General features: G+C 37.4%; 1 protein-coding gene across 1 annotated transcript in view; it reads left to right on the plus strand.

The window, feature by feature from the left end:
• Window positions 1-26,281, plus strand: part of NAALADL2 (N-acetylated alpha-linked acidic dipeptidase like 2) — a 711,495-nt gene that overhangs the window by 303,933 nt on the left and 381,281 nt on the right. Inside the window, exon 4 of the mRNA XM_063442690.1 lies at window positions 950-1,075. Within this exon, the coding sequence (XP_063298760.1) occupies window positions 950-1,075 (126 nt within the window). The remainder of the gene's footprint in view (window positions 1-949; window positions 1,076-26,281) is intronic.

The raw sequence follows: 26,281 nt of genomic DNA on the forward strand, positions 1-26,281 counted from the left end.
CTGTTTCACTCAGTCACTCATCCTTCCACAGCCTTTCACTACCCTCATGTCATATTAACTTTCCCTCTCAACCTTGACACTCACTACCCTGCCAGACTTACCCTATAGCACTATCCCTTACCCTGCCAAACACCCTTTTACAGTTCAAACCCCCGCCCCCTAATCTTGTCCCACTCAACTTGACAAAGACACAGGAGAAGTGCCGAAACATTGGTAATCTTTGCACTTCTAAATAAAAGACTGTCACTTTAAAAAAACAAACAGGTCACCTACCCCATAAGCACAATACATAAAGACCACATGCAGCCCTGCTTACACACATCGTATTTGCTTTAGAAGCTCTATAACTGCCAGGAAAGCAGGTGGTTTGGTGCATGCTGGGATCTCACTAATCAGTGTGAACTTTATAGGAGAAATAACGGTTGCCCAACTGCATCTTTTCTGCTGGTGAAACAATGTCTAGCTTCACCACTGAGTCCACCCCTAGTCTCTGTCTATAAAGATTAGACTTTTGGCTCAGCCAAACCAGTTTTCAAAACACAGAAAATTCTGTGGATGCCCAAATTCCAGCTAAATATGGCTTACAGTTAACATGAAAAAAATAGTTTTACTCACTGTTCCCCTCTTTTGTCCTCTGTTGCTCAGATTTATTTTTTTTCCCACCAATCAACAATTTTTTTGGAACTATGAGTAGAGTTCAAAATCATGAACAGAAATGAACATGCTCAACCATTATGGCTAATTCTATATTCAGGCACATTTCAGCTTGGTATTGGGGAATTTGACTGAGCACCCAATCTGCCCAAATTGAGATGAATGTAGTTTACACTGGAACACAAATTCCCAAGTCTAATATATATAATTTGATACAGAGTGGTTTTAAACAGTGCATAGCATATATTAAATCTTATATTTAGTCTAATGTTTTCATTACATTTAATTTGTTCAGGGTGAAATCATCGACGTACAGTATGGAACAGTGAAAGATTTACAACGAGTTACACAAGCAAGAAATGTGACAAACAGTAGCTTAATAGCTCTCATGAAATTGGGCATGTTGCCATTGTTGTATAAGGTTAGTATTGTATATATATATATATATATATATATATGTATTAATATATATGACACTGGTCTTGAATTATAAAACTGTTATTACATTTAAACAATTAACAACCACATAAAGACATTGTATAATTATCTAATTTACCTTCCTGATGGATCAGACACAAAGTTATCTGTTGTATTATTGATTACAAGAGGTTAAAATGAATAGATGTTGTATAGCATCAATGGATGTTTTACTCTGTGATATCAGATGTTTCCAAGGTCATTTGGAATCAAATTGAGTTCACCTGAAGTTTCGATGAAATCACTAAGACATGGCCATAGAATATCTGCTCATTAACCCAGATGGAGTATCATCTCTGTATTTCATCAAATCTTTGGAGTGTGCATATAGCAGCTCTGTCTTGAATGAAGTGTAATAGAGCTCCTTCAGCAATAGTGGTTCTATTTGCACATTTTGAAAACTGACTCAAAAGATCATATTTAAAAAAAAATCAAAAAACTTTTTTTATTAAAAACACATTATATACATATTGGTTTTATATTCAACTATATATATATATATATTTTTTTTATATATTTTTTATCAAACTGAACTATTGCCCATAGGCAGCTTTAGACTGAAAAAAATGCAAGTGATAACAACACTAACTGGCCAGAGTTCCTTGTGTCTAGTGGTGGGAACTCCTTACTGTTTCTCCTCTACATGTAGCACAGTTTCCAGCAAGTGGGTGCCGGTGTATCACTCTGCACCCACTGCCTTAGCTCTCAGTTCCCCCTACAGAGCTGAGCAGCAGCAGAAGTTATTGTGGAGCTGGTCGTTAAATGTGTGAGCCTAGCTGACTCTGTGGCTGCAACTACAGATTCTAATGCTATGCTAGACTTTGAGTCACCTATTGCAGCATGGAAAGGATGATATTAAACCATTTGCCTCCTGGATGGTGAATTGGACATGCTGCTATTTCCACCAATGTGAGGCTTAATACCACCAGTAATGACAGCGAAGATGGGGGATGCAGTGATTATGGCGGTGTGAGCAAAGGAAAACACGTCCAGACTGGGATTTGGATTGGTAAACATGACCCTATCCCCTACCCTTCCTCATTTTTTTTCTTGGGATAATAATGCAGCATTGATTAAGGTGGTTTGTATTTATTATTAAAATCGATTTGGGTATGATTGCTTGTGTAAACAAACAAAACTGTAAACAGCAAAAATAGTTGTTTGTTCTGCAAAATGGGTTAGTGTTTGGTAGATTTACTACTGTAACATTGTGTTTGACTTTAAGAAACACTATTGATGGCGACTGATGATTCCAATTTAGTGTTAATTGTCAATGTCTACAAAGCAGTAGGCACAGCACAAACCATAACCACCAGTATGACATTTGAAAGAATTAAGTGGACTATCTCCCTCTTGAAGCATGTGTGAGTGCCACAGTAGTAATATCTGAGCAAGAGGAACTTCTTTTTTACTTTTCACTGAACAACACACACTCTGCAAAAAATAATTTATTTCTACAAACACTTATAAGGAAAGATTTTGTACACATTCCGAGTAGTTTTGGGTAATGACACATTAGTAAGACATATTGCCTAATATAGCTAATACCCAATTTTTACAGAACTAATGAGTTCTTTGAAAACCAAAACAAAAGCAAATATATTAGATAAATTGAACAAAGAAAAAATAATAATAACCTTTAGGGGATTTTTTTTTTTTTAATCCAATGAATCCCATAAACCCCAATTTGGTGGAATTTTATACTAGATGAAAGTTGTAATACCTTTTCCATCTTCAATTGATAGCTTTAATGGTATGCCAATCAGGTTTATTATGACTTTTCCAGTTTCTTGATATAACTAATTAACTGCTGTACGAGCATGTTGCAATCATTTTTAAGATGTATTTTTATTCTGAGGAAGATTAAGATGTAGGAGTGCCACTTCTGGTCTAGAGGTTATATTGTAGCCCAATAATTTGCAAACTTTAATTTTGATCTCAGGCCACAACTCTTTAATTTGGATCTCTGTCCACATGGGGCAATTCCACCACATGTGTAGGGGCATCCAACAATCAGATTTATATATATATATATATATATATATATATATATATTATTATTATTTTTTTTTTTTTTTTTAGTGAGATGCCATCTATTAAAAAGCTTGCAGTGAAGTTAATTTGGGGTTAAGCAATTGATGTTTTTGTTTAAAGTAATCGCTGCGTTAAACCAATCCTTAAAAGAAAAATACATTTCCAAATCATGTTCCCATTTTTGTATAGCGACTGGGGTAAAACATTTCTCCAGTTTTCTTAACAGTGTGTTGCAGGTAGAAATATTTTTTTTTGTATCTAACTTATTTGTGATTTAATCATATAAACAAAGGTCAAATTGTACGTTTTTCAAAAGATATGCACGAACTTTAAGGAAATTACAAAATTCTTTATTTACAATCTCATAATTAGAATTTAAGTCTTGGAAGGATTTAACTTGCCATTAATTTGATCTGTCATAGGTATAATGCCATTGGAAACCCACTGGGTACATATCTACATCTTTAAAGAGGTCGCATAAGGAATCATTCAAAGACTGTAAGATTTTCCCTTTGAGACCTAGGCTTTTTTCAAGGATGAAATATTCTTAAACTTTTATTTTTTTTTAATAGACTCAGGGTGAAACCAGAAGTTAGAATGAAGATTTCTATCTGGGCCTATTCTCTTCAGTTCAAGGTTATACCAACTTTCTTTAATGGATGATTGATGAAAAGTATGGATAGTGTGAGCTAATAAGGAAGCTTGATTAAGTCTATCTAGACAGGGGAAACCCAATTGACCCTTCTCTATTTTCTTGAATAGTAAGGCTTATTCTGGGTCTTTTTTTTTAGCCAAATAAACTTAGAAAATAATGTCTGTAATAACGTAATTCAGCTCAAAGGGATATTTAAGGGCAGTAAACTTAATTACAGTTATTTTTGGTAGAACATATGTTTTAACAGTGTTGATTCTACCCCCAGAATATTTCTTTGGTTTTCCAAGATCTAAAATTGATGTTAATCTCTTTTATTAGGAGTAACAAATTATCTCTAACCAATTTTGAAGGTTTCATGATATCTTTATACCTAAATAGGGAAAGCACTCTTTAGCCCAAAGAAAATCAAATCTTGCAGCAATGACTGCTACCATCCACAAATCCATAAATAAAGGGTGGGCAATTGATTTAGAGGTATTCAACTTTAAATTTGAAAATTGACTATAATTTTCTATGACCTTCATTGGGAGATAGATACGTTTTCCCTTCATAAACGATTTTAAAAATCATTTTTGATTTGTGCATTTTTCTCAATCTGTATGTTAAAAGCTTTTCAGCAGTATTTTTTTTTGTATTACCTAAAATTTTTCAACTTATCTAATTTTCTATAGGTTTTGAGTATTACCGTATATACTCGAGTATAAGCCGAGTTTTTCAGCACATTTTTTGTGCTGAAAAACCCCAACTCGGCTTATACTCGAGTCAATAGTCTGTATTATGGCAATTTGCATTGCCATAATACAGACTAGGGGCTGGCAGAGCTGTAAGTTACCTCTCCTGCGGCTCCTGTCAGCTTCCTCCTCCTCTGCGCCGTCCGTTCAGCACCTCGGTCAGCTCCCAGTGTAAGTCTCGCGAGAGCCGCGGCTCTCGCGAGACTTACAGTGTGAGCTGACAGAAGAGCTGAACGGACGGCGCGGAGGAGGAGGAAGCTGACAGGAGCTGCAGGAAACATAGAAACATAGAATGTGACGGCAGATAAGAACCATTCGGCCCATCTAGTCTGCCCAGTTTTCTAAATACTTTCATTAGTCCCTGGCATTATCTTATAGTTAGGATAGCCTTATGCCTATCCCACGCATGCTTAAACTCCTTTACTGTGTTAACCTCTACCACTTCAGCTGGAAGGCTATTCCATGCATCCACTACCCTCTCAGTAAAGTAATACTTCCTGATATTATTTTTAAACCTTTGTCCTTCTAATTTTAGACTATGTCCTCTGGTTGTGGTAGTTTTTCTTCTTTTAAATATAGTCTCCTCTTTTACTGTGTTGATTCACTTTATGTATTTAAATGTTTCTATCATATCCCCCCTGTCTCGTCTTTCCACCAAGCTATACATGTTAAGATCCTTTAACCTTTCCTGGTAAGTTTTATCCTGCAATCCATGAACCAGTTTAGTAGCCCTTCTTTGAACTCTCTCTAAGGTATCAATATCCTTCTGAAGATATGGTCTCCAGTACTGTGTACAGTACTCCAAGTGAGGTCTCACCAGTGTTCTGTACAATGGCATGAGCACTTCCCTCTTTCTACTGCTAATACCTCTCCCTATACAACCAAGCATTCTGCTAGCATTTCCTGCTGCTCTATTACATTGTCTGCCTACCTTTAAGTCCTCAGAAATAATCACCCCTAAATCCCTTTCCTCAGATGTTGAGGTTAGGACTCTATCAAATATTCTGTACTCTGCCCTTGGGTTTTTACGTCCAAGATGCATTATCTTGCACTTATCCACATTAAATGTCAGTTGCCACAACTCTGACCATTTTTCTAGTTTACCTAAATCATTTGCCATTTGGCTTATCCTTCCTGGAACATCAACCCTGTTACATATCTTAGTATCATCCGCAAAAAGACACACCTTACCATCAAGACCTTCTGCAATATCACTAATAAAAATATTAAAGAGAATGGGTCCAAGTACAGATCCCTGAGGTACCCCACTGGTGACAAGCCCAAGCTTCGAATATACTCCATTGACTACAACCCTCTGTTGCCTGTCACTCAGCCACTGCCTTACCCATTCAACAATATTGGAATCCAAACTCAAAGATTGCAATTTATTGATAAGCCTTCTATGTGCAACAGTGTCAAAAGCCTTACTGAAATCTAGGTAAGCAATGTCTACTGCACCACCCTGATCTATAATTTTAGTTACCTAATCAAAAAAATCAATAAGATTAGTTTGGCATGATCTCCCTGAAGTAAACCCATGTTGTCTCTGATCTTGAAATCCATGTGTTTTTAGATGTTCAACAATCCTATCCTTTAACATGGTTTCCATCACTTTCCCCACTACTGAAGTAAGGCTTACTGGCCTATAGTTGCCCGACTCCTCCCTATTACCTTTCTTGTGAATGGGCACAACATTCGCTAACTTCCAATCTTCTGGGACTACTCCTGTTAACAATGATTGGTTAAATAAATCTGTTAATGGTTTTGCTAGTACACCACTAAGCTCTTTTAATAGCTTTGGGTGTATTCCATCAGGTCCCATTGACTTATTTGTCTTTACTTTTGACAGTTGAAATAGAACCTCTTCCTCTGTAAACTCACGTGTAATAAATGACTAATTTATCCTTTTTTTAACAGAGGTCCCTTTCCTTCATTTTCAGATGTAAGTTACAGCTCTGCCAACCCCCCTCTCCCCCCCACTGAACTACCAATGCTGGACCACCAGGGAAGGAGAGCCCCCCTCCCTGCCATATATCAAGCAGGGAGTGGGGGACGGAAAAAATCTATAGTAATAATAAAAAAAAATAAAAAAAAATAATAAATAATAAAAAAATAATAATAATTAAACTAAATGAAAAATAATAATAATAAATAATAATAAAAAAAAATTAAAATAATAAAAAAATTGCCCACCCCCACCAAGGCTCTGCAACACACACACACACACACTGCACTCATGCACACACTGCACTCGTACACACACGCTGCACTCGTACACACACGCTGCACTCGTACACACACGCTGCACTCGTACACACACGCTGCACTCGTACACACACACGCTGCACTCGTACACACACGCTGCACCCGTACACACACGCTGCACTCGTACACACACGCTGCACTCGTACACACACGCTGCACTCATACACACACACACTGCACTTATACACACACACACTGCATTCATTACACACACACTGCATTCATTATACACACACTGCATTCATTATACACACACTGTAAATAAATATTCAATTAATATATTTTTTTTAGGATCTAATTTTATTTAGAAATTTACCAGTAGCTGCTGCATTTCCCACCCTAGTCTTATACTCGAGTCAATAAGTTTTCCCAGTTTTTTGGGGTAAAATTAGGGGCCTCAGCTTATATTCGGGTCGGCTTATACTCGAGTATATACGGTAATTGGTTTTAATTTAATTGTTTAGATCTTCGATGAGTTTAAAAGTATTTATTGAGGGTTTTGATTTATTAATTCTAGAGAGTTTTTCCAATTCTATATTCAAATCAGAGATATTTTTTTCTCTATGAATTTTATCCCGAGTTGCCAATTTAATGAAAATGCCCCTTATAATGGATTTGAAAGCTGCCTAAATGACTTCACGGAAATAATCAGAGGTTATAGTCTCCTGAAAATATAGCGATATAATATTCTTGGTATATTCTCTTTTATGAGGGGACTCTAATAAAAATTATTTAACTTCCATTCAGGTATTTTCCATTAAAACTGTTCTTTTAGAGGCATATACATAATATTGTGATCTGAGCAAGGAATCTCTGTGATTTAAATTTTCTTAACTTTTTGTGCAATATCAAAGTCAGTCAAAACATAGTTATTTCTCAAATATGATAAATTGGACTTAAAGAAGCATATAACATCCCTTTCATTAGCATGAAAAGCACACCACATATCTAAAAGAGCATTACTACAAATCAAAGATTGAAATTTAACAAGTGGAGTTTCTATCAATTACCCTGTCTAAAAGACGTGTCTGTCCATCTGTAGGTTAATGACATAGTTAAAATCACCAAGCTAGATAACTGAGCCCTGTTTTAGCCTGGCTAGCTTTAGGAGCTAATTGGATAAAATTTGGATACAAAATTTATAGGTGACAGGTGACAAGTGTGTAAGAAATGTCTCCCTTCGTCGTCACATTTAACATGTTTAATTTTTAGATCTAGAGTCTTATGAAAGAAAAAAAGTAACAACCAAAGTTAAGAAGAGAAAAAAAAACTATGTGATATTAATGTCAATATAAACACTAAAGGGCTCTCTATGCACCCTACCACTCCTGTTCTATAGACATAGTGAAAAACAATTCATGTTCCCATAGAGCCCTGGCACTAATTTTCTTAAGACGTTTGTTTTTCAGAAGTAGTCAAGTCTTTTTCTCTTATGCAAGATTTACATTTTTCAGGAGCATCAAAAACAAAATTTCTGGCATCATAGTTCAAAATAAGATTAACGGGGAAACCCTTTGCCAGCATTCCATAAGATGGCCATAATAATAACTTTTTATGTTAATGCTTGCAAATGTTTATTTTCAAATATTATTATTACTATTATTATTATTGGTATTTATATAGCGCCAGCATATTCCATAGAGTTTTACAAAAATATCGGAGGGAGAAATTTAATAATATATTAAATCCTATGGGAACAATAGGCGAAAGAGGACCCTGCACCAACGAGCTTACAGTCTAGAGGAGATGGGATGTAAAACATATTAGGACAGGAAATCGTAATCAAACAAGGTGGGAGTGAAGCAGAGCTGGAGGAGAGAGTAGAGTGCTGCCCTTTAGGAGAGGGTAAGAGACAGGTATGTGAGGTAGAGGTTTATCTGGGAAGCCATACGCTTTTCTAAAGAGATGGGATTTGAGGCACTTCTTAAACGATTGAAGACTATGGGAGAGTCTGATAGCAGTAGGCAGGCTATTCCATAGGAAGGGAGCCGCCTGCAAGAAGTCTTGTAAGTGTGAGTTGGCCATAAGGGTGCAAGCAGCAGACAGTTGAAAGTCATGGGCAGAGCAGAGAGACTGAGAAGGGGCTTAGCTATGGATCAGGGAAGAGATATAGGAGGGGCTAGAATTGTTCAGTGCTTTATAGGTGTGGATTAGTACTTTGAATAAACTCCTATTGGATACAGGAAGCCAATGTAAGGACTGACAGGAAGGAGAAAATCAGTCTGGCTGCAGTATTCATTACAGACTGGAGCGGGGCAGTACGGCTACTGAGAAGACCAATTAGGAAAGAGTTACAATAGTCCATGCAAGCGATTACTATAGCATGGACAAGCTCCTTAGTAGCATCTTGCATAAGAAAGGGGCGAGTTATGTTTTTAAAGTGACAGGATTTGAAAACAGACTGGATGTGAGGCTCAAGGGTGAGGCCAGAGTCAAAAATAACACCAAGTCAACGAGCCTGTAAGGATGGGCTGATGTGGGTACCACCAGCTTGAAGGGAGAGCAAGAGAGGAGGATCAATAATAGGAGGAGGAAAGACAAGAAGTTCAGTTTTGGAGAGATTGAGTTTCAGAAAGCAGGAGGACATCTAATCAGACATGGAAGAAAAGCAAGTGGGTCCGGAGAGGAGAGATATATCTGGGTGTCATCGGCACAGAGGTGGTATTGGCATCCAAAAGACGGAAAAGTTTGCCATGAGAGGTATAAAGAGAACATAGAAGGGGACCAAGAACAGAGCCGTGGGGGACTCCAACTTAGACAGGGTAAAGGGAGGAGGTATCATTAAAAAAAGAGACACCGAAGGACACACTGTCCATGATAGTTAAAGGTATCAAAGAGATGCCTGGGATTGCAAGTAGAGATGTCTTGAACAGTTCGCCGGGAACTATTCGCTGGTGAACATAGCTTGTTCGCGGTCGCCGCGGCGGGCGAACATATGCAATGTTCGGTCCGCCCCCTATTCGTCATCATTGAGTAAACTTTGACCCTGTACCTCACAGTGAGCAGACACATTCCAGCCAATCAGCAGCAGACCCTCCCTCCCATAGGTATACGTTGCATTAAAATTTTTAGTCCAGTGATATTTAGTTGGGACTTCCACCTCTAGGGCAATAAGACTGATGTAGTCTTTCTCCGAGGCTTATCAACCTGCTTCTTCTAGACCCAAATGTCCATGGTTTGCCACTAAATCACTCATCATACTGCACAGCTTCGGAGTCTCCCCACTTTTTAACACACAAATACCAAGTCTGGGCAGACTGCTTTCACAGCAGGTTCATCCAGCGGTGCCCTCTGTGAGTGCTTACTTCACTACCTGGGTGCAAAGGTCTTTCGGCCCTGGGAGCAACGTGCCAGGGACCCTTCACCTCATCTTGTGGGTTTTGGCTACAGCCATACTGATCCTGAGTCGGATTCAGATTCAGCTTTGTTCATTGGTGCATTCTACAAGTGCTACTTCATTGCTCCATGTACCCAGAAGTACCTAACAGTAGACACCACACTAGCCATATCAACCAGACTCACACTAGAGTGGATTAACCCCTTAAGGACCGAGGACGGATCAGGACCGTCATCGGCATTTTTGCATTGCCGACCGAGGACGGTCCTGAACCGTCCTAACGGTCCAATGTACTTACCCGATCGCCGTCGTTCCCCCGGCGGCGATCGGCGGTGCTCCCGTTGTGGGGAGACTGCCTGCAGCCCAGACAGTCTCCCCATGGCGGATTAGGACCCCTGTGGCCATGTGATCGCCCAACAGGGCGACCACATGGTCACAATAGGTGTCCTAGTCTCTGCCTGCAGGGGGACTGTCTGTGCTGACAGGCAGTCTCCCTGCTTAGTGTAAAATAATAAAAAAAATAAAGTTTAAAGTTAATAAATAAAAATAATAATTATATATGTGTATATATATATATATATATGATATATAGACATATATTATATATATATATAATATACGTCTAAATATCATATATATAATGTCATACTAAGTGTATTTTTATATTAATATGTACATATATTAATATAAAAATACACTTATAATTAAATTACACACGTGTATATATATAATATATATATAATAACTATATATATTGTATATATATTATTATAAACTACAAATAATAAGTAATTTAAATTAAACTAAAAAAATTAAAAATAATAATAAAAATTAAAAAAAAAATTATATATCTATACGAAATTTTATTCTAACTGTATTTTGATATTAATATATATATATTTATATCAAAATACACTTAGAATGAAATTGTATATATATCTATGTATATATAAATAAATAAAAAGAATACAAACTATTCATATGTCCATATACAAAATTACATAAATAATTATATAAATATACACGTAGACTTCAAATATATAAATATGCATATATATTTAAATTCTACGTGCGTATTTATGTAATATTTTTACATAATTAAGTTATTTTATTGATTGCAATTTAAGGGACCTGCCTGCCAACCCAGGCCGAAAGTCCAGAGAATTTAATTTGCTATCACTGTATTTTACCCTGTAACGTTCTACGACACCCTAAAACCTGTACATGGGGGGTACTGTTTTACTCGGGAGACTTCGCTGAACACAAATATTAGTGATTCAAAACAGTAAAACATATCACAGCGATGGTATTGTCAGTGAAAGTGACTTTTTTTGCATTTTTCACACACAAACAGCACTTTTACTGATGATATAATTGTTGTGATACATTTTCCAGTTTTTAAACACTAATATTTGTGTTCAGCAAAGTCTCCTGAGTATAACAGTACCCCCCATGTACAGGTTTTATAGCGTTTTTGAAAGTTACAGGGTCAAATATATGGGTCATATTTTTACATTGAAAATGGCCAGGTTGGTTACGTTGCCTTTGAGAGCATAATGAGGAATGAGAATTGCCTCCATGATGGCATACCATTTGCAAAAGAAGACAACCCAAGGTATTGCAAATGGAGTATGTCCAGTCTTTTTTAGTAACCACTTAGTCACAAACACTGGCCAAAATTAGCGTTCAATTTAGTTTTTTACTTTTTTCACACACAAACAAATATGAACGCTAACTTTGGCCAGTGTTTGCGACTAAGTGGCTACTAAAAAAGTCTGGACATACCCCATATTGAATACCCTGGGTTGTCTACTTTAAAAAAAATATGTACATGTGGGGTGTTATTTAGCGATTTATGACAGATAATAGTGTTACAATGTCACTATTGATACATTTTAAAAATATAGGTTTTGAAACCGCAATATCCTACTTGTACCATAGCCCTATAACATGCAAAAAAATAGCAAAAAGCATGTAAACACTGGGTATTTTTAAACTCAGGACAAAATTTTGAATCTATTTAGCAGTTTTTTTCATTCGCTTTTGTAGATGAGTAAAAGATTTTTTACATAAAAGTAAAAAAACATGTATTTTTTTTCAATTTTTCATCATATTTTTTCATTTTTTAAAAATTCAATTACATGAGATTATATAAATAATGGTATGTAAAGAAAGCCCCTTTTGTCCTGAAAAAAACAATATATAATTTGTATGGGAACAGTAAATGAGAGAGCGGAAAATTACAGCTAAACACAACCACCACAAAAGTGTCAAAAAGATGCCTGGTCGCAAATGTACAACATCGCAAAAAAAGTCCGGTCCTTAAGGGGTTAAGCAGGCTCTATTGAGTACCACTGTGAAAGTAGCACTAACTTAAACATTGACAGTAGCCACTGCTAGTTAGGTAGATACAACAGTAACTTTAGGATTAATCTCATTTCTCCCACTCAAAGTTATTTTAAAGGCACACTGTAGGTAGCCAGACCACTTCAGCTAATTGAAGTGGTCTGGGTGCAGTTTCCCAGGTCCCTAAACCTTGCAAAGGTAATAATTGCAGTTTTTAATAAAGGGAGCTATAGTGCCAGGAAAACAACTTCTATTTTCCCTTTAAGTGCCACTGGCAGTAACTAGGTAGTTAGATACAGCAGTTAGCTGCTGTATCAACAGCAGTGATTTTCTAGGCATCATATATACTCAGTGACATTACATGGCCCTTCTGCCTGTGTTGTGAAATCCATGCTGTATGTATTCCCTAAAAAACTTTGGGAGTACTTAAGTCTGCCAGTGGCCTTAGATCCCGAGATTTATAGTTATTGACATGTTTTCATTCGACCTCTCCCTGTGATTCAACACCTGAAGATGACCTTGATCTATGCCATCTCATACCCTACACTTATTCGTAGGCAGTAATTACTCAGATAAAATAAATTGTTAAACTATATATTTTAGTTTTATATATCTTTTTTTCCTTAGTTTTTTACAAATAATTTTACAAGACAACATGGAACAATACATTACAATTCTTACAATAATGAAGTGAAGGTAGATATAATTTATAGATTAACATTTAAGTGCACAAAACAGTGATAGCGGATTGTGGTTCCATTGCTAGGTCTCCTACCCAAGTCATATAAAACGGCTTGTATTTTTGTGACATTTTATATTTTGTCCAGGGTAACCAGAGTTCTTTATAGGAGACTAAGTCATCTGATGGATTAATAAAGTTACTTTCCATTAGATGTTGATATTCTATGTTTTCCTTCCAACAGAGAAGTTGAGTTTTCTCCTAGTATTGAGAAACAGATATGTTGAACGCAAACAATATATGAGTAATCCGGTATTTTGATTCTTTATCCTGTAATAATAAGTCTATAATGAATACATACAGATATGGGGAAGCAGTTGTAATTTTAGGAAACAGATTATTGATCAGGAAAAACAAATGTTCTTTAATTTCTTTTAATTTATCTCAACTCCACCATACATGTAGCATAGTTCCATCAGCACTATTATATCTCCAGTTTTGTAAAAAAAATTATATTGGAGATATTATGTAGTTTAACTGGGACAAAATACCACCTATACAGCAACTTTAAATGCAATTCCAGTAAAGAGATGCAATGAATATATTGTTTTATATTGATCGTTGATTGATACCATACATGATATACCATATTTTTAGAGGTCATTGGTAAAAACAATTCTATATTACTAGTTAGACTTCTCTCATGGACATTAATTGTTTTGATGGGGGCATTGTTTATACCTGAGATGAGCTATACATTATACCTTTATCTCATTGAATTCTTGTTATTATTGTTAATATTAGTAGTAGCCAAAGTGTTAGCAAAAGCACTTGAATTATTCATATAACACCAACATATCCGCCAGTGCCGTAAAATGACATACTACCCAATGTAAAACTTCTTATATGATTACAAGGGCTGCTATAATAATAAGTATTACTTTCTTTTTTTTTAAGTAGCACAGCACATGTCAATAACGGAGGTGAAAACAACAGAATGCACATTTCTGAAAATACATTTAAAACATTTCAGAAAAAAAAAATCCAATTAACCATAGGTATTAATGTTGAGAATTTATATTCATTAATTTTTTCAAAGTACCCATATACACTCTTCTCACTGAAGATACAGTAATGCAATCAATACATACCGAGAAGGAGCTTTCCAGTATGTATGTGACTTTTAAAGGCTACTCATTTTGAAAAGATTTACCCGCTGATATTGACCACTACAGCAATAACCTCATTCTGACCTTTTGAAAATTGAGATAGAGCTTTGTGTCTTTATTTCCAGCAGTGTTGGGATTTCACATAGTACTGAGATAACAACGTTCTAGTACCAACAACCAGTTTTGTATGGTGGTTATGTTATGAACTACTTTCCCTTGGGTTTCTTTAACAGATAATATCTGTGTTTTTCTGATGACATTTTATCAACTCTAAAACCTTTACATTCCTTTGGACATACAGTATGAACTAGTGTAATGTTCAGGTAACAAATGGACCTAAATATCAATTCACTGTGCTTTGCCTTACTCCTGGGCATTTTTTTTTTCATTGTATCTATTGACGCATCCTTTGTATGCAGTAACTGTTTAATCTATTTTATCAATGACAGACAAAAAGTACACAAAAATCGACTATTTGATAATACTGTTTCATTACCTGTATTTATTATAAAAACTTTGATTTCCTTAATCTATTTGAAAATTAAATTTCTGCTAATTATGCAAAATCAAAGTTGAATTTCGTTTAGTACATATTAAACACATATTTGAAGTAAATTGGAAAAAACTATGCGAGTCAATTGATAAATTAAATACTACTTATGTTTAGAACAAGAAAACAAACAGAAGTAATTTTGTCCAAACACTTTAGCAAGCAAAGCATTTTTATCTAAATTTCAACAACATTGTATTATGTATATAAATAAATTATATACTAGTACTAAAAAAAACAATACCACAATCACTGTACACTAGAATAACACTGTGTGCTCACAATCTATGAATTTGATGATTTGCAAAATTATATTTATAAACCAGTGCATATTATTACAATTTAAACATATTATTATTATTATTGGTTTTTATATAGCGCCAGGATATTCCAAAGCACTTTACAATATTATAAAAGGGGGAGATTTAACAATAAATGAGACAATTACAAAAACTTACAGGAACAATAGCTTGAAGAGGGCCCTACTCAAACAAACTTACAGTCTATAGGTGCATACATATATACTACCCTAATTTGAACAGAATCCTTGGGATTCTCCTTGTCTCAATGTTTAAAGGGTAACTGTCATGAAAAACACAATTTAATCTTAAATTGTAACGAATCAAAGTCCATCTGTACTTTGTGCTAGCAGAGTTGCTAGGAAATGTCTAGATTTCTCTATAATCAGTTGTAAAAAAACAGACTTTTAGCCCCTCTATTAGTAAATTCAGTCTGTGCCGATTGACTCAGCGATAAGAAAGCTGTGCTTTGTACATCTGTTATCAGAGCATCTCTCCTGCTTTCCTTCAACCCAAGGGAAAGTGGTTTATATAATATTGTTACATACCGTATATACTCGAGTATAAGCCGAGTTTTTCAGCCCATTTTTTGGGCTGAAAAACCCCAACTCGGCTTATACTCGAGTCAGAGTCTGTATTATGGCAATTTGCATTGCCATAATACAGACTGGGGGGAGAGGGGGGCTGGCAGAGCTGTACTTACCTTTCCTGCAGCTCCTGTCAGCTCTCTCCTCCTCCGCGCCGTCCGTTCAGCACCTCGGTCAGCTCCCAGTGTAAATCTCGCGAGAGCCGCGGCTCTCGCGAGATTTACACTGGGAGCTGACAGAAGAGCAGAACGGACGGCGCAGAGGAGGAGGAGAGAGCTGACAGGAGCTGCAGGAAAGGTAAGTACAGCTCTGCCAGCCCCCCTCTCCCCCCCCACTGAACTGCCACTGGACCACCAGGGAAGGAGAGCCCCCCTCCCTGCCATATATCAAGCAGGGAGGGGGGACGAAAAAAAAAAAAAAAAAAAAATAAGAAATAAAATAATAAAATAAAAAAAAGGGGTATAAGGACCACTATGGGAGGGGGGGTATAAGGACCACTATGGGAGGGAGGGGGTGGGTTAAGGACCACTATGGGAGGGAGGGGATGGGTTAAGGACCACTATGGGAGGGAGGGGGGTATAAGGACCGCTATGGGAGGGAGGGGGGGTATAAGGACCACTATGGGAGGGAGGGGGGGGGTAAGGACCACTATGGGAGGGAGGGGGGGGGATAAGGACCACTATGGGAGGGAGGGGGGGGATAAGGACCACTATGGGAGGGAGGGGGGGTATAAGGACCACTATGGGAGGGAGGGGGGTATAAGGACCACTATGGGAGGGAGGGGGGGTATAAGGACCACTATGGGAGGGAGGGGGGTATAAGGACCACTATGGGAGGGAGGGAGGGAGGGAGGGAGGGGGGATGAGGACCACTATTGGAGGGAGGGGGGTATAAGGACCACTATGGGAGGGAGGGGGGTATAAGGACCACTATGGGAGGGAGGGGGGGTATAAGGACCACTATGGGAGGGGGTGGGATAAGGACCACTATGGGAGGGAGGGGGGTATAAGGACCATTATGGGAGGGAGGGGGGGTATATGGACCACTATGGGAGGGATGGGGGGGGATAAGGAACACTATGGGAGGGAGAAGGGGGATAAGGACCACTATGAGAGGGAGGGGGTGGGATAAGGACCACTATGGGAGCGGAGGGGGAAGTAAGGACCACTAGGGGAGGGGAGGGTAAGGACCACTAGGGGAGGGGTGAGTCAGGACCACTGGGGGGGAGTGAAGGAACACGGGGGTGGGGAGGTAAGGACCACTGAGGGAGGAAGAGGGGAAGTCAGGACATATGGGGGGGGGAGGGGGCGGCAAAATTTTTTTGCCTACGGCGGCAAATATCCTTGCACCGGCCCTGCACACACTGCATTCACACACTGCATTCATGCACACACACACTGCATTCATGCACACACACACTGCATTCATGCACACACACACTGCACTCATGCACACACACACTGCACTCATACACACACGCTGCACTCATACACACACACATACGCACACACTGCATTCATTATACACACACACTGTAAATAAATATTCAATTAATATATTTTTTTTAGGATCTAATTTTATTTAGAAATTTACCAGTAGCTGCTGCATTTCCCACCCTAGTCTTATACTCGAGTCAATAAGTTTTCCCAGTTTTTTGGGATAAAATTAGGGGTCTCGGCTTATATTCGGGTCGGCTTATACTCGAGTATATACGGTAATTAAGTCATATTATTAATTACAATCTGAGGGACCTGTCCGACAACCCAGGCAGAAAGTCCAGAGAATATGACTCGTAAGACCTATATTTAACCCTGTAACTTTCTAGGACAACTCCAGAATAATGAGAAAAAGGTCACCCCTCAGATGAGGGGCTAATATTCCTCAGAATGACTACCCCCTGTTCAATAATCAGTGTAAAAGCTTTACAAAAATAGAATAATAAACTTTATTAAAGACAAAAAGTAAAGTAAAAAAAGCCTGGCAGTGAGGCAAAGCATCTGAAGCAATCAGGCAGGCTTCCGATGCTTTGCCTGTACTGAGTGCCTCGAGGGATCGAGGCACTCAGTAAATAAAAAAATGTAAAAATCCAATTTTCTTTTGTTAAAAAAATTAACCCCAACCCTTCCTCCCTCTCCATGTACTTACCACTCGCTGGCAATTGGTCTATTTTTTAGAGGGTACTGTCTGGGCTCAGCCCAGATAGTCCCCCCTCTCCAATTTAGGAACCCCAGGGCCACATGACCACTCTAAAAGAGCGGTCACATGGCCATCATAGGTGTCCATTATGCTGACAGGCAGTGCCCCTGCTGGTGGAAAAAGTAAAAAAAAAAGTTGAAAAAAGTAAAAAAAATAAAAAAATGGAATCCTTGCACTCAGGCTATATACATAAATACCTGTCGGGTGCTTAGCCTGAGACTTTGGTATCCAGAAAGTAGTTGAACTGGCAACACTCACGGTCTTCAATAGAAATTCTTCTTTATTTATCAAGGTTAGAACATGGGATCAACTTTTCAGTCCCTCGCTGGCCCTTTCATCAGGATCAATACAATACATTAAACTAAAATTCACAATATATAGACACAATTACGAAAAAACAATTAAGGAAATTAACTCACCCCAGGTGACTTGGATGACCGGCAGCGTCTAGCCGATCTCTGTGCGCATGTGCAACCAGACTACCGTGGTTACCATTGGTGCTGTGTGCATCTATGAGCAACGGTTCTTGTGCGCATGGGAAGCCCGTGCTGTTACCAAATAGAAGACTTGCTACGAGGATATGAACACTTGGCGACGGTTGCCATGGTAGTAACGTCATGGCAACCTAACATGCCATATTAAGTGTCAACATAGGTCCTGTAAACAAAGTGCTGTGCAGTGCATAATATACATTAAGGTTAACCCTTGATGAAACATCAAGGTTAATATCACAGTTTAAAGTGCAATCACATGGAAGTGTGGTTTCAGTGGATGGATGAAATTAAAGTGACTTGTGTATAATTGCATAATTTGCATAATTTGATAATCTTAAGTAAAACCAACTATGCAGAGTGGAGATTTAAAGATAGGTCATTCTATAATTTTTATAAATGTTTAAATGTTTAATAATTAAGTGCTATACTTGATACAAGGAGGGAAAGGGACTCTCTTGGTCCCAAAGTTAAAGTGATGTATTCAAAGTGCTTAGTAACAAAGTGCAAAGTTTGAAAAGTGCTTATGGAGCTACAATAAAGTGGCAATTTGATAAAGTGCTGTGTGAAACATAATTTAATAAAATTTCAAAATCATAAATATATACTAATACATTTAATATCTCCTACACTGATACTGAACTAAATTAAAAAATTGTTACAAAAGCTCAAGCAATTTTTTAATGAATTGCTTGAGCTTTTGTAACAATTTTTGTAATTTAGTTCTGTATTAGTGTAGGAGAGATGACTTGTATTTGTATATATACATTCATTTTTGTCCAAGTACATTTATTTACTTGAACTTTTTTTAACTTTTAAAAACTCTATTAACTTTTTTGCAGGCTTTAGGGGGACAGCCTGAGAGCTTTGGCAGGCCACCTGCAGGCACTGCATCAGCCAGCTATTCCGGCCATGTAATCGACCCCACGATCACATGGCCCGGGGGGGGGGGGCGGATCGGGCAGAGGGGGTCTGCCTGAGCTCCCAGACAGACCCTAAGATGGCGACCACTGTCGGGGGAACGTTGGGGACCCGGAAAGTACAAAGGACAGCGGGGACGTTCTATGTCGCCAGCCGGCGTTTAGAACCACTTAAAAAAGGATGGCATAGAATGCCCGCTGTCCTTAGGGGTTTAAGGGGTTATTGTATCAGTTGTTTTATTACATAAATGAACACTACAAACAAGCACCATAATTCCTACAACAAGCTGGGGCCTGGGGTGCCATGGTGCCCCCTTCTCCTTAAATAAAACCATTTGCTAACAGTTTGTCAAATTCCCTGTGGTCTATCGGGCCTCCATGAGAGCTGGCTGGGCAGAGCTTAGATCATTGGCTAAGAGTGATTAGCTGACACTTTAAGCCAATGAGCTGGCTCTGTATGGTAAATGAACAGCAGCTCATAGCATGAGCTTTCAGCTCTGAATGCACTGATTGGCACCTGGTTGACCACAGGTAAGTAGTTAAACTGTTGACAAATGGTTTGAATACTTATATTGGGGAGTGTGCAAGAGTACTCCTTTCACCACAACCTAGTGGTTATAGTGGTTGGAGTTTGTGTTTAAGTAGAGTAAAATAAATGACTTGGAGGAATATTTAATTTACAATTGATTTTAGTTAATGAAAAAACTAAATTGCAAATTTAGCAAACAATGCCAATATATAACATTAGACAAGCTGTAGAATATTTTCCATTGGGCCTTTATGATTGTAAAGAGACTGGAAAGATTAACTTGGAAGAGATTTCACTAAGCTTTGGCTAAATATGTTGCTCAAGCAAGAAAGGCAGTTTACAGGACATATTGTTTTATCTTGGCTTGCTTTTTATGTCTTTTGTCTAGATAATTTATTTTATATTGTTACATTTCTACCACGTGGGACATATTCTAGTCCCTGAAACGCCTAATGTGTGCACTAATGCAATACCTATTGTCAGCATTACATAAAAGCAAAATTAAACTCACAAATCTTATTATCTGTACTGATCATACAAGTACAAACATTTAATCAAACCAAAAGAGTTTATATATGAATATGTTTTGGATTTGTTTAGTGCATTATTAATTTCATATAAAACACTCTACAGTAAGTTGTTTAATCCTCCTTCTGTGCTTATTGATTTAATTATGAAATAAATAAAATTGTATTTGTTTAATGACAAAGTTTGAATGACAAACAAAAGCCATTTTATGAGCAGTATTTTTTCTCAGATTTGTTATATTTTATGAATTTGAAAGAAGAAAATTGTGTCTACATGATTCCTATTTATTTCTTTATTGCATTTATTATACTACTTGATCTCAGAACCTAAAGGGCTTAACCATTATATTGTGAGCAGCTCTTATCTTTTTTAATGTTTTTTTTGTTTTTGGTTGAGTCAAATGAAGGTGTGGACTGGCATCTGAGAGACCCCAAGCAATAGCAACTCAGGGCTTCCCCTGGTGATGCACAGGTACCATTCATGTACAAACATTGCCACATTCAAGCACCACTCACTGGAAGGGAGTCTATGCTGTCATTGGTAGTCTGTCCCCAGCATACTATTCATGCAGATGACAGATGCCCAGTATGCACATATTTAAAATTAGCCAGCCCAGAACTTTTATTCAGGCTACCGAGGTGGACGTATACCTCCAGCAATAATGATTACATTCTTTGTATGTGCAGCACTTATTACTAAAACACTGTATAGACAGACTGCAAGCACCATGACCACTTCAAAACATTTACATTTTTAACACCTTTAGTTTAGAAATATATAATTTATCTATATTTAGTACACGTGGGCATTATGCATAAGTGCAGAATCAATTTTTACAGTCAGTTGCATTTTTTAGTAAGCTGTTGTCACATGTTCATCCTCACCTTGTGGTATCTACGGTAGTAGTTGCCTTCCTGACAATAACGAAAGTGTCGCTCAGCAGCCCTGCGCCAGTATACCTGACTCCTGCAACATGTTGGTGGCTGCTGGCCGCTGTGGATGCATGCCATTTTATAGCCCACGTCTGCCCATGGTAATGACAACATCAATGTGCATGTGACGTCACGCAAAAGACGCGTACGCACATTTTGGGGTCAAATGCCAGTTACGGCCAATCAGATCTGTAGGAGGCTTATTTAAGAGTGTGTTCCTGATCATGTGTTTCTGGTTATTGACTTTGGCTTAGTTTTGACTTCCTTGACTTCTGGTATCCTTGACTATTGGCTTTTCCTTATCTCTGTGTCCCATTATGTGTCCCTGACCTTGACTAGTATATTGACTATTCTAAGGTGCATTAAGTCCGGCCGTTGTAAGGTCTGTTTTAATGTTACCCATAGTCCTAGGTGTGAAACAATTCTGTGTGCTGGATAAACTGTAATCCTGACAGCTGTACTGCTACTAATGCCTATGGGGTCCTTACAAATACTTGTAAGCAACGTATCTGACTGTTTGTTTAGCAGTTGTGTCATGCCTACTAAATGTGAACAAAATGAATACCGTATATACTCGAGTATAAGACGAGTTTTTCAGCACATTTTTTGTGCTGAAAAAACCCCACTCGTCTTATACTCGAGTCAGTTGTCTGTATTATGGCAATTTTCATTGCCATAATACAGACAAGGACCGGGGGCTGTCAGGAAGCTGTAACTTACCTTCACAGCAGCTCATGTCAGCTCCCTTCTCTCTTCTCCGGTGCGTGCAGCTCCCAGGTCAGCTCCCTCTGCAACTCTCGCGAGAGCCGCGGGGTCAGAGCGTTGCCACGGGTTACCGTGGCAACGCTCCGCGCGGCCGCGAGAGTTGCAGAGGGAGCTGACCTGGGAGCTGCACGCACCGGAGAAGAGAGAAGGGAGCTGACAGGAGCTGCTGTGAAGGTAAGTTATAGCTTCCTGACAGCCCCCTCCTACAGCCCCATCCACTGGACCACCAGGGAGTGAGAGCCCCCCTCCCTGGCCAGCTAACAGGCAGGGAGGGGGGACGAAAAAATAAAATTATTAATAATAAAACAAATAATAATAAGAAAAAAAATATTAAAATAATAATAACATAAAAAAAATACAATTAATAATAAAATAAAAAAAATTATTACCTAAAAAAATAGAATAACATTAAAAAAAATATTAAAATAATAATTAAATAATAATTAATAAAAAGCCCACCCCCCACCAATGCTCTGCACTCACACACACACTGCACACACACACTGCACTCACACATACACACACTGCATTCATACACACACTGCACTGCATTCATTATATACACACTGCATTCATACACACTGCACTCACACACACTGCACTCACACACACTGCACTCACACACTTCACTCATATACACACTTCACTCATATACACACTGCACTCATATACACACTGCACTCATATACACACACTGCACTGCATTCATTATACACTGCACTCATACACACACACTGCATTCATACACTGCACTCATACACACACTGCACTGCATTCATTATATACACACTGCATTCATACACACACTGCATTCATACACACACACACACTGCACTCACACACACTGCACTCACACACTGCACTCATATACACACACTGCACTCATACATACACACTGCATACACACTGCACTCATACACACACTGCATTCATTATACACACACTGCACTCATACACACACACTGCACTCCATTCATTATATACACACTGCACTCATACACACACTGCATACACACACACTGCATTCATATACACACTGCATTCATTATATACACACACTGTAAATAAATATTCAGTTAATATAATTTTTTTAGGATCTAATTTTATTTAGAAATTTACCAGTAGCTGCTGCATTTCCCACCCTAGTCTTATACTCGAGTCAATAAGTTTTCCCAGTTTTTTGGGGTAAAATTAGGGGCCTCGGCTTATATTCGGGTCGGCTTATACTCGAGTATATACGGTATTTATTTTTACTAAAATTTCAGACCCTGTGTGAAATATTGTAAGGTCAAATACACTGTATACTGTCTAAAGTCTTTTATTTCTCAAATAATTTTATAAAGGCTGAATGAACAAATGAAAAATAAAAATTGTGTAAACAATTTTAGTTTTTAAGTTTTTAAATCAATCTATAACTAAACGAAATTATAAACTATAACTAAATTGTGGCTGTATCATATACATGTATTTATAAGTATTTATTACTATTATTAATTCCCCCATTTTCCGTATTGTTTGCTACAAGGGTAAATATTGCGTTCTGCATATTTCTATTTGTATCATATACAAGTTAGCTGTCCATCTCTTTCTAATAATAAATGTTATGGTAATATTTTTTTAAAGAACTTCTTGCTAGTGAAGGGGTAAATGCACATTCAGAGTTAATAGTAATTCCTGGGTCACTATAAATAGGAGAATATAATCACTTAAAAATGTAATAATTTTTTTTGTACAAGATTCAGTCTATTTCTTCCTTTTTCTACCTAATTATCAAAGTAATTATGAATATTATGTAAATATGTATCCATCTCAAAAACATAGCTCGCCCTTATTTAACAACAGACGCAGCTAAGGTGCTTGTCCATGCTGTTGTTCTTTCTCGCATTGACTACTGCAATACCCTGCTCATTGGTCTTATGTGTTCCCAGATTGCACCACTGCAATCTATAATGAATGTGGCAGCAAGGCTCATTTTCCTGTCCGCCTGTACCTCCCCCTTTGTCAGTCCCTTCATTCCAGTTACATATAGGGCTCAATTTAGGATTCTGGTGCTTGCTTACAAGTCCCTACATAATGCTGCTCCAACCTACCTATCCTCCCTAATACACAAGTATGTCCCGTCGAGGCCCCTGCACTCTGCCGAAGACCTAAGTCTATCCTCTGTCCTTACTCTCACATCTGATGCTTGGCTCCAATACTTCTCCAGGGCTGCACCTTTTCTGTGAAACTCCCTTACCTTCTCCATTAGACTTTCACCCAGTCACCACTCCTTCAAAAAATCTTTGAAAACACACTTCTTCAGGAAAGCATGTAATTTAAACTGTTAGCCCCCTCCCCATGACTCCTCTCCTGCAACTGTCAAAAATAACCAACTAAATTCTCAGTGAACACATGTCTAGCAACCTATTTCATTACCCCTACTTATACCCTTTGTGTCACTATACCCCACTCCCTCTAGCATATATACTAATTGAGCAGGGCCCTCAACTCCTCTGTTACTGTGCGTCCATTTGTTTGGTTACAGTTACATGTCCATTAGCCCACCCATTGTAGAGCGCTATGGAATTTGCTGGCACTATATAAATAATAAAATAATAATAGTAATAATAATAATAATGTGTATTGGTTTGTATATGTAAAATAGATATACTGAAAATATTATATTGAAAAAAATCCATATATTTATTTTTATTTTTTTAATTAAGGAAAGATATTCAGACAAGGCTTGTAGTTAATCTTAATTAATTATTTGATTATTCACACAGGAATATCTGAAGGACAAGACCTGATAATTTCTCATGAACTAGAGATTTTGAACTAAGCTTTCTGCAGGAAACATAAAAACCTGGAAATGTGTGGATGGATTTTAAAGTATTACCATAAGTGGCACTTGGTATTTCATTTAGAAATTACAGGCCATGTTCTGTTGATAATTAGTAGAACACAAACAATGTGCTTGTTGAACATACTTAAACTTGAATTCGGAAAGTTGAACAGATGTATATTCAGATCTTTTTTTTTTGTAGCTTGTATTGATCCTGTTTGTTATAAATCGACTTAATTAACCCTTTTGTAAGCTGATATATTCTAGTAGATCAAAATTAAAGCAAAACTATAATGATTTTAAGTACTAAAACAAACATTTAGATGTTCTATATTTCTGACAAAGAAGAAAATACATCTTGTTTGTAAATCAAAATTGATTGATTTTCAAAGTAAAAAGTAACAAACAAAAAAGAATGTTCACATTTTATGCTTGAAATAAAATTGTATGTTATAGAGTAGATACGTTTTTAATGGGTCTAAATGGACATATTAAAGTTACATATATAGCTATGAAAGATTAGGATGATAAATATGTATAACCAATGTTTACATGCATACAAATAAAAACACTTTTAAAACGTTAATATGACAGTTAAATTACAGTTATAAAGTAGAAGACAAAAGATAGTAAAAAGAAGACGTGCATCTCAATGCAACATCTGTGTGTATTGTTGCTTCTGTCACATATTTTATATGGTTCTAAATGTTGAAACGACAATTATATATTTGTAATCATCCTACCGAGGACTTGATTTGACTATATCATTAATATCAATATTAAATATATAAATAATTAGTGGTTCACTTTTCTATACTTTTTATATTACCATGGATTTGAATTGTGGGTTAATTCATGTTAAGATTTTTGTTTTACTTCCCTCGTGGAGACACTCCTTGTTATTAGTTGGTATTATTGTCTCTGCCTTTCCTTACTGACTTGGGCAAAACTGATTCTGCATCATTCGTTCTTGCGATGTATTTACCTACCAATTCTATTGGATAACCTCAGTGGATAACAAGATTCTGGATGTTATTTGGCATTATTTGCAATTGCCATGGATTAGAGGGTATATGAAAGCATTCAGTGGATCAACATATTTAGAGATTATCTACAAGAATTAAGACTGTGTGAACATCCATCCTCATCTTGATCACATGCTAGTGGTTTCCAATAGGGATCATGTCTGGAGGTTCTGGCAATAGCATGATTTGTGGTCCTTCATCCACACCTTGATTGACATGTGGCTTATGGAACATTGTCATGCTAGCAAAACAAATCTTCAGAGTTGGAGTACATTGATAGTGTAGAAG

Source organism: Pelobates fuscus, chromosome 2, assembly GCF_036172605.1.
Source record: "Pelobates fuscus isolate aPelFus1 chromosome 2, aPelFus1.pri, whole genome shotgun sequence".
Lineage (NCBI taxonomy): Eukaryota > Metazoa > Chordata > Amphibia > Anura > Pelobatidae > Pelobates > Pelobates fuscus.